Here is a 17,289-nt window from a genome sequence, read left to right as displayed (position 1 = left end):
GCGCTCCGTTGCCAGGCAAAAGTATAAACAAGGTTTAAATCAGCGGTTGTTTTATCCATATATAAGGCGCTCCGGATTATAAGGCGCACTGTCGTTTTTTGAAAAAATTAAAGGCTTTTAAGTGCGCCTTATAGTGCGGAAAATACGGTATGTGTTTTTGTACCTTGTGCTTGTACATTTCCTGTCAATGATGTGAACTTCCTTTTCTCTGAGAAAGTGCACAGTAGTCTTTATATACGGTGAGCACAGACGAGTGTCAGCGGCTCTTCTAGCGATCGTGTGGCTGAAGAAACATCTTCTCTCTTCTGCTGGATTACTGGCTCTTCTGGACTCTAGAAATGATGCTCATCTTTGGACTGATGCTGATGCTGAAAACTGCTGCATGTGAGTCCACTTTAAGATCAAACTCTCTGATGATGAAGCTCTGACATGAAAACACTGTAATATTACTTTAAGAGTTTTTCCATAAACTGCAGGATCTAGTAATTGAGTCTGTTTTAAGTGTTTAAAGCCTGGTTTCACAGACAGGGCTTAGATTAAGCCAGGATTAGGCCTTAGTTCAGATAGGGCATTTAAGTAACTTTTATAAATGTGCCTTAGAAAAACAAACACACATTACTGGTGTGCATCTCCAGACAGAACAATGGCACTGACATATTTAAGACATTTTAGTGCAAGTTGCTCTCAGTTAAAAGAGCTCAAACATGCATTTGGTTTTCTGCTGCTTCTCTCACTCTCTCTCTCTCTCTCTCTCTCTCTCTCTCTCTCTAGTGATAGAGTAGATGTGAGTGTGAACGCGTCTGGAAGTACTGAGGGTACAAACGAAGAAGTTTCGTCAATTGTATTGTTACTGGTGCTTTAAGCTTCAAAGACGATAGAATGCAAGAAGAATTTACAGGTTCAAATGATGAAGCAGAAAAAGAGTCCAAAGACGAGAGTATTAGAGATAATGATTCATGCATTGATGTAGACGTCAGTAGATATGGGGATTTTTATTCTGTTGAACAGATAAATAGTTTCCTGGATGAAACTAAGGGGAGGAGTGTTGATGTTGAAGAGGTTTTTCCTGACCTAGAGAAGTTGATCGCATCCGTTATGAAAGCTCGTAAAGAAAGTGACGTTGAGGTTTTGTCGCTGCAAAAAAGGTTCAGACTAAAGAATTATTTGACAGCAGCCAGACAAAAAATTAAAAAGATTAAGGGCAAACATAGATCTACTAGAACTAGCTCTAAATAAATGCACATGGGGATCTGGCCTTTTCTGTGTTTACCCAGATGTAAAGTTAAAATTTTGTCTAAAAGTGAGGTAGTGAAAGGGCGCCTACTTGCTCTCAGAGTAGAAATAAAAAATAGAGTTTTTGGGTTCATAAATGTTTATGCTCCTACAACGGGTAGAGAAAGAATAGCTTTTTTTCTTAAACTTAAAGATGTAGTTTCCTCTTTTATGAATGAAGATTTTTTAGTACTTTGGATTTTACTTGCGATAGAAATGGAGAAGAACCTCGTTTTTTATGAGCAGTATCTTTAAGAGAGATTACCACACAATTTGGACTTATTGATATTTGGAGAGAGAGAAATAAAGCAGTTAAACAATATACATGGATTAAAGTGACAGAGAATAGGATCAGTGCAGCACATTTAGATAGATTTTATGTCAAGAATACAATGTGCAGTAGAATAGAAGAGACGCATATAAGCCCAAGCTCTATTTCAGATCATCATTTAATTTCTTTAAAAATGATTGTAACACAAACAATCCCTCATTATTCTTATTGGAGATTTAGTAATAAGTTATTAGAGAATCTTGATTTCCATTAAAAATGTAACCTTTTTTGGAACCATTGGACTGAACAAAGTAATTATGAAAATCTTCTTCAATGGAGGGAGGTGGGAAAAGTTCAGATTAAGCTTTTCTGCCAACAACATTCATCACAAGCTTGGATTAGTTTAAAAAGGAAAGTGTCTAAATTAGAAGAAGATGTTAATGCATTATATGTTTCTTTGATTGGTAAGAATGATGTGGGAGTCCAAGACAATTTGATATCTAAAAAACATGAATTAAAAGGTATTTTACATGAAAAAGTGCACTTGTTAAAGCACGGTTTATTTCCATTAATGATATGGATGCACCTACAAAATATATTTTTAACTTGAAAAAAAAGGTTGTTCATAATAATTGTATGCACTGTTTACGAAGACATGATGGAAGTATTACTTCAAATCCTTTAATGATGAGAAGAACCGCTGTTGATTTTTATTCTAAATTATTTGCAAAAGAAGACATTGATTTGAATACAACATGTGAACTTTTTAAAGATTTACCAATTTTGAAAGAAGATAATCAAGGGGAGAACTCGTACATGATTTACACAAGCACTGAAAATCTGAAGTGCTTTGAATGTGGTGATCTAGGACACAAACGTTTTACATGCCCACATGAAGACGATCAGCGGCCATCAACATCGCGTGGAGATGTTAATATTGAGAAACAATATCAGCAGGAGACAGAACAGAGAACGGAGACACAGGTGAAAGCAGCCTCAGAAGAGGTGAGTGATGTTCATTTAAATACTGGTGGCATGGAGCAGCTGGTTTGCGTTTCTGAGAATATAACTGACGTAACTGATGACAGTGAAGGTCAGAGAGGTGATGAAGAATTGTGCGAACTCAAAGAAATACCAGTAGGAGTTTCTGAAGAAAATATGACTGATGAGTTAGATTAAATGTCCCAATGTACTGATGCTAGTTTGAGAAATGAAGAGCAGTGGTCCGATACATCTGATATGGCAAAAGTGGCTGAAAAGGATATGTATACCCTTGAACAGATCAATTCTTTTTAGCACAATTTTCCACCGGAAAAAACAAAGAAGACAGTGTAGAAGACAGTGATTTTTTCCCAGATCTTGAAAAGTTTATTGCCTCTGTTGTATGGGCAAGGAAAACAAATAGCATTGAAGAGCTTTCACAGCAAAAGAGGTTTCGGTTAAAAGAGCCCATAACTGTTATTAGACAAGGAAAACAAACCGGGAAGGAACGTATAACGAGGGGAAAGGCAAAACGCAATAATAACGAGGACTGCTAAATCTTTTTCTTTCTTTCTCTCCCTCTTTCTCATGGAAGTCTTGCAGGTGGGATCTCTAAATGTTAATGGGATGAGAGATGGGAGAAAGAATAGGTTACTTTCAGAGATTATACGTTTGAAAGATATAGGTGTGGTCTTGTTACAGGAGACTCACAGTGATCAAAGTAATGAGGCTGAATGGGGCCTATGGTGGGAAGGAGAGAAAGTTCTTAGTCATGGGTCCAATTTGAGTGCTGGAGTGGCAGTACTTTTTTCCCCTATAGTTAAAGTGAAAATCTTGTCAAAAAATGAAGTTGTTCCAGGGAGATTGCTGATTGTGAGGGCAGAAATGAGTAATCTTATTTTTCTTTTTGTGAATATTTATGCTCCAAACATTGGTGCAGAGAGAATACAATTGTTCACTAAATTAGAAGTTTTTTTAAAGACAACAACATGAAGGAGATCTCATTATCTTAGGGGGAGATTTCAGTTGTACATTGGATTTTACAAAGGACAGGAATGGTGAGGAACCTCATTTAAGGAGTGCATTGTGCTTAGCCAATGTGATTAAAAATCTAAACCTATCTGATGTATGGAGAGAGTATAATCTGTTTACGCGTCAGTATACATGGGTGAAGATTAGTAATGAGACGGTTTCTGCTGCACGGTTGGATAGACTCTATACGTCACGTAACATGAGGAATAGAGTTACAAATTCAACTATTTTTCCCACTTCAATGTCTGATCATAAATTTGTCACTATTGAGTGTACTTTATTAAAAAAAATGCATAAAAGTTATTATTGGCATTTTAATAATAAATTATTAGAAGACACTTTTTTTGGACAATTTTAAGTCATTTTGGGAGTCTTGGAAGAGTGAGAAGAATTGTTATGAAAATTGCATTCAATAGACGTAGACTTGTAGATACACAAAACTCAGACACAGACTCGAAGATACACTGAACTTGAATGAAGACTCACTGATGCATGGAACATAGATGCAGACTCAGTAGACACTAGATCACCATATGGGTGAGTATATGATGACAGAATTTTCATTTTAAAGTGGAGTATCCCTTTAACCACAGCCACAATCCATTGGGCCTTAAATTTCATTACGCAAAACAGCTAAGAAATGCAACACTGTCACAGTACGTCGGACAAAACCACACTATGTCTGGTTTTATGTTATATTCTTAAAACAACTTACTTGGCCACAGTACTTCAGGCTTAAACAATATTTATCAAATTTAAAACACTGCCACAGTACGTCGGGCAAAACCACACTGCTTCGGGTTCTTGTTTTAAACTTCACAGAGTCACGGCGCGTCAGACTCACTAGCCTACACTTTAACACACTTTAAATAATGTTCAATTACTTTAGAATCTTAACAGAATTACTGTATAAGAGACCAACACCAAGTTTCAGTTACTTTAGAAACTTTTTTTCAAAAAATGTTTGCCATTTTGGGGATGAGCTCATTCTTAAATATATTTTGGAGTGGAATCTAGGTCGAGGCAGACTACAATTTCTTACATCATTAAGAGCTTTAAAAACAAACAACAGAATTTTAAACAATTAAACTGAATTTTTTTTTTTTTTTACTGAATTCTAAAATGGATCAGGAGCCAATGAAGCGAAGCTAAAATTGGGGTGACATGATCGTATTTCTTTGTCCCGGTCAACAGCCTTGCAGCTGCATTTAGCACCATCTGGAGGCGGTGATTGAGGAGGACCCAAATACAATGAATTACAGTAGTCCAAGCGAGAGGTAATAAAAGCATGAATGAACTTCTCTGAGTCTTGGGATGACAAAAATGATTTAAGTTTGGAAATTACAGTTTTTTTCAATCGCTAACAAGCGCTTACCCATACTTCAGATACTTTTTCTAAACTCTTAACACAGACTCACACCTACAAAACACAATTGGCCAAATGGATAATTTTCTTCTCAAAAACACATTTAGTTAAATATATACTAACTCCTCACTTCAAAATAGAACACATTTTTCTCTGCACACACTAACTTTACCAAAACACTGGAACTCTTACTCAAAATGCAATTATTCTGTCAAAGAATAACACTTGTTTTCACTTCACAAGGTACATGCTGTCAATCACAGTACGCCAGGTTTCAAAATACTGGCTATTGTTGACATTACAAAAACTGCATAGACTTTTATGTTTCAGTTTTACAGGTATCTGCATGCAAAACATGCAATCCACCGTTTTACACTAAATTTCTTGGTTGGGAACTCAACCAAACCAACCCGGCCTATCTCCTTCAGGAATATTACAGTTTTTTTCAGTCGCTAACAAGCGTTTGTCCAACCAGTGTTCACATTTTCAAAACTCTAAACACAATTAGCACAGCATCAGTCTTTTGTGGCCATACCATTCACATATTTCTTGTATTTTTCACACAATATGCAGTCAGTGAACACATTTCCATAATGCTTAAATTTTCTTAACAGACAAGCTATACCTCCCAACAAAATTATAGAGTGTTTTTGTAGTATTTACAAATGTTAACACACAACATCCCACAACAGCAAAAACAATATTCCAAACCTTAGATACAGTATGGACTGCATTTATTTACCATTTACATGAAACTTTTACCATTTTTGTAAATTTCATGATTTTAGCAAAATGTGATTTTGATTGCTAGCAAAATGTGTTGCTTTTGAACAATGTCATGAAGAAACAAGCTTTTCGAGTCCATATGCATCTTCCTGTAATGATGCTGAAAATCCAGCTTTTCATCACAGGAATACTGTAAATTACATTTTACACATGACATACATATTTTTAAAAAGAAATCAGTTATTTTAAATTGTACTAATATTTTACAATATGAAAGTTTTTTTTTAAAAAAACTCTGCTTCTGCAATGATATCAGTTCAAAAACAATATATCAGTGAGAGAGTCAAGGAGCTACAACGACAATATGTCCAGATATAGTGTACTGTATATTCAATTCAATGTCCAGTTCTATAAGCTTTGCACTTTGCAAGTAGGTAACCTACACAGTAATATGTTACAGTACAGTATAGTATACAGTGATGATATGATTTACATAAACTTTGTTTTGAGAGTTATGGAATTGGAGGCCAACCAGGCCCCTCATGAATTCATATACATAGATGAGGCAGGATTCAATCTGGCCAAAAGGCGTCGACCTGGACAAAATGTAATGTTTTTGCTGTTGTTTTTTTGTTCAGAATGCTCTTGTGTGTTTCATGGATATTTTTCTACTGTACCTCCTGTAGTAAACAGTAAAGGAATAAAAACTGACATACAGTTCCCAACCAAGAAATTTAGTGTAAAACGGTGGATTGCATGTTTTGCATGCAGATACCTGTAAAACTGAAACATAAAAGTCTATGCAGTTTTAGTAATGTCAACAATAGCCAGTATTTTGAAACCTGGTGTACTTTGATTGACTGCATGTACCTTGTGAAGTGAAAACAAGTGTTATTCTTTGACAGAATAATTTCATTTTGAGTCAGATTTCCAGTGTTTTGGTAAAGTTAGTGTGTGCACAGAGAAACATGTGTTCTGTTTTGAAATGAAGAGTTAGTGTATATTTAACAAAATGTGTTTTTGAGAAGACAATTAACCATTTGGCCAATTGTGTTTTGTAGGTGTGAGTCTGTGTTAAGAGTTTAGAAAAATTATCTGAAGTATGGGTAAGCGCTTGTTAGCGATTGAAAAAAACTGTAAGGACATTATCCCTGACCCTGATACCCTCTCCTCCTGCATTGATAATATTCACCTACTGGACAATAACTCTCTACCTGATGACCTGGTTGTTCACTATAATGATCAATTAGCTCTCATTCTAAACTCCCTTGCTCCAGTTAAAACTCGTTCTGTCTCTTTCACTCAGTCTGCTCCCTGGTTCACCCCTCAACTCCGGACTCTGAAAACTAAATCCAGACTGCTTGAGCGCCTCTACAGAAAAACTGGTCTTACTATCCATAAAGAAATGCATAAAGCTCATATGTCTCACTATAAGGACTCAATCGTACAAACCAAATCACATTACTACTCTGGTCTAATCAACTCCAATAGAGGCAACACTAAGTCACTGTACTCTATACTCAATAAGATTCAGTTAGACCCCCTTCCCATTAATCTGGTTAAATCTTGCCTCCCCTCTCTGCTCCCCCTTATCTCCATTATCATACATGCATCTCTTACCACCGGTATTGTTCCTTCCCTTTTCAAAACTGCTGCAGTCACTCCAATACTTAAAAAGCCTGGTTCAGATCCAAACATTTTTAATAATTTTCGTCCCATTTCTAATCTACCCTTCATCTCCAAAATTTTAGAAAAAATAGTTGCTGCTCAGCTCCACACTCACCTCACCCATAACTCCCTCTATGAACCCTTCCAGTCTGGTTTCCGTCCACTCCATAGCACAGAAACTGCCCTCCTTAAAATAACTAACGATCTTCTCATTGATTCTGGTTTATTATCCATCCTGGTTCTCCTTGATCTGAGTGCGGCCTTTGATACAATTTCTCATTCCATCCTCCTCCATAGGTTATCCTCCATCTGCATTGTTAACACCCCTTTTCATTGGTTTCAGTCATACCTATCAGGCCGCACTCAGTTCATCACTATCAAATCCTTCCGCTCCCAGCCGTCTCCAGTCACCTCAGGAGTGCCCCAGGAGTTCTCTGAGATTTCAAAAGCTGTTTTAGAGCTGAATCCTGGAAAGTCTCCTGGGATAGATGGCCTGACAGCAGAGTTTTATAAATGTTTCTGGAACTTGTTGGGACAGGATTTTTATGAAGTTTTGTTAGAATGTTTTGATCAGGGGATTCTTCCTCTGAGCTGCCGTAGAGCTCTCTTGACTCTAATCCCTAAGAAAGGAGACTTGGGTTTTTTGAAAAATTGGTGCCCTGTATCACTTTTAACTGTTGATTTGAAGATATTGTCAAAGGCTATAACAAACAGATTAAAGCAATTTATATCAAGTGTTATTCATGAGGATCAAACCTATTGTATTCCCAAACGAACTATTTTTGATAATCTTTTTTTGATAAGAGATCTGATATCTATTGGGAAAAGAGATGCATTGAATATAGGTTTTCTTTCTCTTGATCAAGAGAAGGCCTTTGATCGGGTAGATCATGTATATCTTTTTAAATCTTTAGAGGCTTTTGGTTTTGGGTCCAATTTTGTGTCTCTTATTAAGCTTCTGTATAATAATATTTACAGTATGCTTAGAATCAATGGTTCCTTGACCAGCCCCTTTCCTGTAACTCGAGGTATAAGACGGGTGTCCACTTTCTGGATTACTATATGCCATTTCAATCGAACCATTGTTGGTTTCATTAAGGAATAGACTACATGGTGTGAGCATGTCTGGTTATCCAGATTTAACCCCTGTAAAACTTACAGCATATGCTGATGATGTCACTGTTGTTGTATGCAATGTTGATGATATAGGTAATTTAACAACTTGCTTAAATTCTTTAAAAAAAGCGACATCTGCATGTATAAATTGGGAGAAATGTACAACATTATTGATGGGAGAATGGAGAGAAAATGGACCTCCTCAATTACCTCAGCAGTGTCAGTGGACTCGAGATGGTTTTAAAAATTGGGACTGATGAGTATATGGAGAAAAATTGGGAGGGACTTTCTGACCAAGTGATAGGGAGAATCCAGAGGTGGAGATGGATTCTTCCACAGCTCTCGTACAGAGGAAGAGCTTTGATAATTAACAATCTGGCAGCTTCAATGCTGTGGCATAAACTCACAGTCCTGAACCCTCCTAAAGATTTCTTCATAAAAATACAGAAGGCATTTGTTGACTTTTTCTGGAACGGTCATCACTGGCTTCCACCTGGAGTTCTTTATCTGTCGGTAGCAGAAGGGGGACAAGGCCTCATTCATGTGGAGTCAAAGATGAAGGCAATGAGACTGCAAACATTAAAAAAGATACTTTATTGTACAGATAGAGTGTCTTGGATATCATTAAGTCTCATTTTGCTTCAAAATATGACCAATGTAAAGCTGGACAGACAGTTGTTTCTAATTGAAAAGTCCTATGATCCAGAAACTCGGTTGTCTTATGCTGACTTTTATGCATCAGTGCTGAAAGTATGGGGACTGTTTGAGATGACAAGAGATAACAATGAACATTATGGTATTCTTGAACCTTTGTTTTTTAATCCATTGTTTAAAATACAATCAAGTGTGTTGAATTCATTATTTGCAATGTTTTCTAAAGCAGGGTTAGTAAGAATTATTGATTTGCTTGATTTGCACAATGGTCAATGGAAAAGTGTTCAGACTCTTGCTGACCAAGTTGGTCTGAGATCAGTAAGGACTATGGATGGTTTTGTAAACAGTCTTAAAGCCTCTTTTCCTTCTGGATTCTTGTCCTTTTTAAAGGGGGGGTGAATTGCTGTTTCATGCATACTGAGTTTTTTACACTGTTAAAGAGTTGGATTCCCATGCTAAACATGGACAAAGTTTCAAAAGTTAAGTTGTACGTTTGAAGGAGTATTTCTGTTCCAAAAATGCTCCTTCCGGTTTGTCACAAGTTTCGGAAAGTTTTTTTCGAGTATGGGTCTGTCTTACGTAAGATAGGGCGGAATTTCCTTATATGGGTCCTAAGGGCACTTCCACCGGAAAGACGCGTGCGCACCCGTACACCAGACAGAGAAGAGAGAGAGAGAGAGCGAAAGCAGTACGTTACCTCATCAAAGCGCTCTGCTCAGCTCACCAAAGAAGTGTGTTTTTGGTTGCCAGCCAGGGCAAGACACCCCTGCACAGATTCCCAAAGAACCCAGCGTTAAGAACAGTGGATGTAGATTGTTTTTCCGGGGCAAAAACGGAGTTGTGCGAGACTGTTTGTTCCCTGCATTTCGACGTTGATTGTTTTATAAACAAAGCCCAGATCGACGGATTTGCAGATCGTCTAATGCTTAAGGATCGAGCAATCACAATGATAAAGGTTTGCGATTGCAGGCGGTGAGTAAACTGCTTAAAATGTCTCTCTGTGTTGTTGTTAGCACAGCTTTAGTTCCGCCCACACGGCCCGCCTCCAGACGCTCGTTTTTTTCCGGAAAGACTCGGTACAGCCTATCTGTCTTTCATAAATATAATAAAACTAAAGACTTTTTGGAGATATAAAAGATGCAATACTACTCTATAGGTACTCAGGAGGAGATTGAGTGAAAATGAGCATTTCACCCCCCCTTTAAATGAGTCTATTTGTAATGATGCAGTGCTTCAGACGTTTCCTGTTTTAAAAGTTAAACCCAAAAAATTGGAAATTAATGTAAGTGGTCAGGTTCTCTTGTTGAAGGGTTATGAAGCTTTGGATTTTCAATCCCTTGGAAAAAAGACTTTGTATCAGATGTGTGTAAAATATGCTCATTGTAAACAATTAAGGGAAAGAGTTGATAGCAAATGGAGGATTTATCTATCTGCCCCTGAGGAAGTTACTCCTTCTTGGAGGCTTTTATATAAACCTCCAATACCAAAAAGAAGTGGGGATCTTCAGTGGAGGATCATCCATGGTATAGTGGCCACTAATAAGTTTGTTTCCAGGTTTAATGCGTCGGTTTCATCAACATGTCCTTTTTGTAATAATACTGATGATGTTTTTCATTTATTTTGTGATTGTTTTCGTTTAGTGCCTTTGCTCGTTTTGCTTGATGGAATTGTGAAGTGTTCCTATCTTCTGATATATATATAAGGAGACAGTGGATTGTCTTTTACTAGACTTTATTTATTAACATGACGCAGCCGCATACATGTGTCTCAGCTCAATGTTATCTTCCTGTTCTAACGTCACGCATACGTCAGCACTGACGTATGCCCAATCACAGAACATGACAGGTTCACGTGACAGGAATGATGTCCAAACTTGGGTTTTTATTCAACAAGACATTGTTTATTTTTGGAAATAGGTATAGACGTTCTTGGCAAAGGGAGTGTAAGCTTGCCAATTTTTTATTGGGACAAGCTAAACTTGCTATTTTGAAATCCCATCAGTGCAAGAATGAGAACCAAAATGTTGACTTGGTGATGTTGTTTAAATCGTTGGTGAAATCTCGAGTAGTTACTGAGTATACATATTATCAGCAAACAAAAAATGTAATTTTATTTGAAATGATATGGGGTGTTAAAGAAGCAATTGTTACTGTTGATGAATCTGGTAGTTTGTTTTTTCACTGGTAGTTTTTTTTTTTTTTTTTGTCGTTTTGTTTGTTTGTTTTGAAATTGTTGTTGTTTTCTTTAAACAAATTGAAGGAAAGAAAAGAAAAATGTGTTCTTTTAATATAATGTTTTTACAATAAAAGTTTTTGAAGGTCAAGGTCTCTGTCTGTCTGTCTCTCTCTCTCTCTCTCTCTCTCTCTCTACTCTGTTATTCTCTCTTACGCCAATGTTCTTAGAGTATCTTAGTGTACTCCTCAAAGTTACAATATTCGTTTTTAGAAAATATACACACTTAAAACCTCATGAAAAACTGATCAAAAATTTATCTCAAGGATCCTATAAAATTCTACGAATGTTTGTGTAATATTTTAATTTATGATAATGTGTGTGTGTGTGTGTGTGTGTGTGTGTGTGTGTGTGTTTTGTTCTTCAGGTGTGGAGCGGTTCTGCTGGTTTAATCAGTCTGGTCCCTGTTACGTTGCTCTCGGAGACAAACTCTGTGTGATGATGACGGGCGCTAGAGAATATGACCTGAAGATAAACAAGATAAACTACAACACTGATCCAGTTTGTAAAATAAAGAACGACAGTATAAGAAAGGATGAATGTGATCTGTTTAATAACAGACATGATGAAGTGTCAGTCAATTATGGGATTCTGATAATAAACACTGTGATCAGAGCAGATTCAGGGACTTACAGATTACAAGTCTTTAAATCAAACGGCACAGTAACATCTGAATATCTCCAAGTGATTGTTGAAGGTACAGTAACTCTCTCATCAGATTCATTACAATCTCATGTTCTCAAAGATCTCGATTCTCTATGAAGGTTTTTTTTTGTGTGTGTGTTTTTGTGTGTGTGTGTGTGTGTGTGTGTGTGTGTGTGTGTGTGTGTTTTGTTCTTCAGGTGTGGAGCGGTTCTGCTGGTTTAATCAGGCAATTCCCTGTTACGTTGCTCTCGGAGACAAACTCAGTCTGATGATGGTGAACGCTAGAGAATATGACCTGAAGATGCACAAGAGTATAAGCAGCACATCAGAGGATCCAGTTTGTAAAATAAAGTATGACAGGATAAGAAAGGATGAATGTGATCTCTTTAATAACAGACATGATGAAGTGTCAGTCAATAACGGGATTCTGATAATAAACCCTGTGATCAGAGCAGATTCAGGGACTTACAGAGTAGAACTCAATTACTCAGACGGCAAAATAACACCTGCATATCTTCAAGTGATTGTTGAAGGTACAGTAACTCTCTCATCAGACTCATTACAATCTCATGTTCTCAAAGATCTCGATTCTCTGTGAAGGTTTTATTCCTGTAACACACAGTAAACACACGACATACTCCAGTAATAGTGAGAGAAGTGTGGAAGTATGGCATTCTGCTGTAATCCACAAATCAGTGTTAGTTTTTTTTTATAGTTTACAGTTTTACTATTTTGTATTAGCTTATAATAATAAATAATAATTTTAGTGCTTCAGCTTATCTACTTATTTCAGTTTAGTGCCAATGCAACATTTAAAATGTTCTTTTAGTTTTTCAACTAATATTTATATTTTATTTCATTTCAATAAACCCCTTACTTTGCGCCGTAACTATTGTGCATAAAGTTATAAATTTGGATATTTTTCTGATAAAAACGCATGGCTTTGCTTCAGAAGGCCTTTTGAGCCGTATGGATCACTGTTATGATGGATGGAGGGTTTTTTGGGCTTCAAAATCTCAGGTACCATTCACTGCCATTATAGAGCTGGGAAGAGCCAGGAATTATGTTTATTTAACTCAACAGGCTGACTGATATGTTCACTGATTGATTGATTGATTGATTGATAGATTGATGTCTGTGTTGTGTTCAGAGTCTGTGTTGTGTCCAGCTTGTGTGTTGTGTCCAGACTGTGGGGTGTGTTCAGAGAGTTCATCATCTGCAGTGCATGTGCTGGTCTGGTGTTTTCAGATGATGGTTCTGTTGGGTCTGTTAGGAGGTTTTCACATCTACATGAGACTCACGTCAGGTCAGACACATTTATCATCATCACTATGGATTTGACATGCAAATATTAAGAGTGTGAATATGATGAGAATCTGATGTTTTTAGGAAAGAAACAGGAAGATCAAAACGTGCGAATGAGAAGATTTAGAGAAGGACATGAAGAAACAGCAGAAGATTGAAGATCTCAGCAGCAGATCTCGTCACATCTATAATCATTTTACACATCTGGAGTCATGTGGTCTTTTACTTTAGTCTGTTGGCTTTGGCTGAGTCAATATACAGCGTCTGTTTAGATGTTTTAGCTGTTCCTAAAGATTACTTTAATAACATGTTTAGCCACATGCATTTTTATTCACAAGATCTTTGTCATTATAGAATATTGCTAAACACATCGTTCTTTAAAGATTGTAAATAATCTGTGTTGAATTTAAGATGAACTTTGGTATTGAGTTAAATGAAAATAAAATGCTTTGAAATTAAACTATTTCCAGTCAAACGCCACATGTTTTTATTTATTAAAAAGGGACATATCATGAAAATCTGACTTTTTCCGTGTTTAAGTGCTATAATCGGGTCCCGGTGCTTCTACCAACCCAGAAAACGTGAAAAGTGAAACCCAGTAACTTTGTTTTGGGAGCCTTTCTCTGCAAGCATGTTAAAAAAAAATAATCCAATGAGACTTTGCTCCCCTTCTGATGTATGAAGAGGATCTTATAATATTGTTATGAGGTAAGAGAAAACCCAACAGCAAACCACAGTCAATGAGTCTTTAATAATGTCAAATGAGGAAGCCATCAGTAACAGAAATATTCTTGCAGAACAATATTCAACAGAAACAGCCGGAATACGGGCCAGAAAAGCTCCAACAGAAAGGTTCCACTTAGGAAGAGCGTGGGCGGCTGACAGCAAGGATGAGAGGGCACAGGTGGCGGCTAGCCTCTGGTCACTCGGGAAACACACAGAGGTTGGTCAGCGGGTTAGGGTTAGAGTGTGTGATTGAGTGTGTGCGTAAAGTGAATGAAAGTACGTGTGTTAGTGATGACATAAGTGGCAGAGGGTAACGATTCTTGACAGTTATGTCATTGAGCCCGCGATAATCGATACAGGGTCGCAGAGATCCATCTTTATTTTTTACAAAGAAGAATCCTGCACCGGCGGGAGAGGAGGAGGGAATGATAGTACCTGCATTGAGCGCTTCGGAAGGTAATTTTCCAGTGCCTCGCGATCGGGAATCGACAAGGAATAAAACCTTCCACGGGGGGGACGTGGTACCAGGCAGGAGGTCGATACTGCAATCATAGGGATGGTGAGGGGGGAGAGAAGTGGCTCGGGAACGGCTGAAAACCGCTCGCAGATCGTGATACATCTCCGGAACTCTGGTCAAATCACCAGGCTCTTCCTGAAACACAGAAACAGAGGAAACAGGGGGTATAGCAGACACCAAACATTTCACATGACACGACAGGTTCCATGACAGTATAGTGCCCTTAGGCCAGTTTATCTGTGGATTGTGCTGAATTAACCAGGGATGTCCTAACACTATGGGGGAAAACGGGGAATGAAAAATTAAAAAAAGAGGTGGTCTCGCGATGATTACCAGAGACCGTGAGAGACAGTGGAATAGTCTCACGATTAACATTGGGAAGAGAACTACCATCTAAGACAAAAAGGGGTGTGGTCTCTTTTAGATCAATGAGGGGGATACCTTGTTCCAAAGCCCAAGCCTCGTCAATGAAATTCCCCTCAGCCTCGGAGTCTATCATAGCGCTAGCAGAAACTGAGGAACCTGACCAGTGCAGAGGAACTGGGAAGGTAGTACAGGACTTTAGTGGAGGGACCAGAGAAGTAGTGCTCGCCAGTACCCCTCCTACTACTGGCGAGCGTTGGCTTTTAACTGACAAGTCGAGACAAAATGCTTGTCAGAACCACAGTAGAGACATAAACGGTTAATTAGTCTCCGTTCTCATTCCTTCGAGGAAATGCGCAAGCCCCCCAGCTGCATAGGTTCGGGGGCAGCATCAGCGACGGAGGATGACGACGGGGAGGGGGGCAGAGAATATAGCGTTGCATCTAAGTTCTTAGCCCGTCGACGCAGGTCAAAGCGCTTCTCAACGCGGATGGCGAGATCAATCAATGAGTCAAGGTGACTGGGGACCTCCCTGGCGAAGATTTCATCCTTGACCTCCGTGTTGAGTCCCTCCAGGAAGCGGGCCACCATCGCGGGTTCGTTCCAACCACACGTAGTCGCTAGGGTGCGGAATTCAATTGAAAAGTCAGTGACTGAACGTCTCCTCTGGCGAAGAGATGAAAGTGGGCGGGACGCCTCAGGACCATGCGCTGAACGGTCAAATACGCGAATAATCTCCTCCTTAAACAGAGAAGTGGTCCATGAAGTCCGCATCAGCCTCCCAGTTGGCGACATTGCGTGGGCTCACCCGAGTAGCTCGGTGGATTATTGATCCTGGGCTCCGGATAATCGGGCGGTTTAGATGGAGACGACGACTCGTGGCGAAGGCGATGAAGCTGCGTGGAAAGTTCGGACATCTGCTCTGCCAGAGACTCCACCACGCGTCTCGTAGCGGTCAACTCCTCTTCATCCCTGCCCAGTAACGCTCCCTGGCGTTCCATCGCCAGGAAAACACACCGAGGTTGGTCAGCGGGAACCTGTAGCAGTTCAGGCAGCATAGATACTGAATAGATAAAGAGAGCTGATTAAGTACAAATGACACAGTACTTGCAGCTTGATGATTCCCGACAGGACAGGACAGGACAGGCTGATGGAGGTAAAACTGTGAAGCTCCTTTCATCAGGGGTTAACAAACAATCTGACAAAGAGACAGAGAAAGAGAGGAAAGAAGTAGCAAGCGTAATCAGAGAAAAGAGAGAGCAGGTGCGGGGAATCTAGCGCGAAGCAGAGGGAAACAAGGAACAGCTGGAAGGGAGAGAGTGTGTGATTGAGTGTGTGCGTAAAGTGAATGAAAGTGTGTGTGTAATATCGTGTGTGACCAGGAGAGGGAGGAAAAGGAGAGGAAAAGAGACTGGATCATGACAAATATTACTGGCCCTCAATCTGCAACATTTTGTTTTCGCAAGCGACAACAGAGACCAGTTCTAACGCAATGGCAAAAGATCCAGCAAAGCATGAAGCTGTTCTGTGGTTGAGCACAGACGAGCACTGAACACTATTGAGCAGAACATGTCACAGCTGTCTTATAAAGACCTCAGGAACTGTGACAACATGTGGAAAAGTTAAACATGATGATGAGATGATCAATGTAACTCCACAACAACTACATAAATGTCTTCACTAACCATTGAGAAACGTTGTTGTTAAACTGTTGTTGTGAGTTGATTTTTCCCCACGGGTTAAAGGTTTGACATATTGCATACATTTGTGCAATTTATCCAAGTTTGTCAATACGATTCAGCAGGTCTTTCCCCGTCCACACTTAAAGTCTACGTGGCGGCCATAGCTGCCTTCCACACCCGTTAAGCGAGGGACCATTGGCGAGACACCAGTAAGTTCATTACTCTAAAGGTGGCTTTTTTGCTTGCTATTTCTGTTTGGAGTTCGCTCCTGAGAGAGCTAAAGCCTTTCTCCACCCTAGACTCATGTGTCACGGTCTATTGTTCTCCAGGCCTTCCATCCTCCACCACATGTAACGTAAATACACATACAGTAGGACGTAATCATCCACGTCACCAAAGAGCACTTGGGTTGAATTCGTTTACAACAAAGATGACTGCCGCTGGAGAATTGAGATTTCACGAGTTCACACTTACAAATAAGTCAGATAGAATAAATGCATATTTGGCGTAGGCCTACTGTCCGAGGAGAGGCTCCGGGCTCGGTATCGGCCCGAACTCAAAGTTCTCCCCCCGTATTCCTGGCTGTGGAAGGACAAGCCGAGAGTGAGTGGAGGGAAGCTGGAAACTGTCAAGGAATGTTAGGTGAGTGACAGAGTGAATAAATATATGCTTCCTCTCATGCTGATAGGGTAGACATGGTAATTGTTTGATGATAAGTTGATTGGATTGATTA

At 39.0% G+C, this 17,289-nt stretch overlaps 1 protein-coding gene across 2 annotated transcripts; it reads left to right on the top strand.

Moving 5' to 3' along the window:
- Window positions 1-232: 232 nt before the first annotated feature.
- LOC307171556 (uncharacterized protein) lies at window positions 233-13,740 on the top strand. 2 transcript variants are annotated; one of them, XM_079893251.1, is made up of 5 exons: window positions 233-384; window positions 11,686-12,015; window positions 12,161-12,496; window positions 13,114-13,269; window positions 13,353-13,730. In XM_079893251.1, exons 1-5 carry the CDS (start codon window positions 339-341, stop codon window positions 13,424-13,426), a joined length of 942 nt encoding a protein of 313 aa, XP_079749377.1. In that variant the 5' UTR covers window positions 233-338; the 3' UTR covers window positions 13,427-13,730. The 2 variants fall into 2 exon arrangements, with proteins under 2 accessions (XP_079749377.1, XP_079749378.1); XM_079893252.1 differs by lacking the exon at window positions 233-384 and adding an exon at window positions 9,742-10,058 and having other exon boundaries at window positions 13,353-13,740.
- The last annotated feature ends 3,549 nt before the right edge of the window (window positions 13,741-17,289 follow it).

This window comes from Squalius cephalus, assembly GCF_949319135.1.
Source record: "Squalius cephalus genome assembly, chromosome: 14".
NCBI classification, from domain to species: domain Eukaryota; kingdom Metazoa; phylum Chordata; class Actinopteri; order Cypriniformes; family Leuciscidae; genus Squalius; species Squalius cephalus.
The sequence above is the reverse complement of the archived record's forward strand: the minus strand, read 5'-3'. Positions and strand labels throughout refer to the sequence as shown.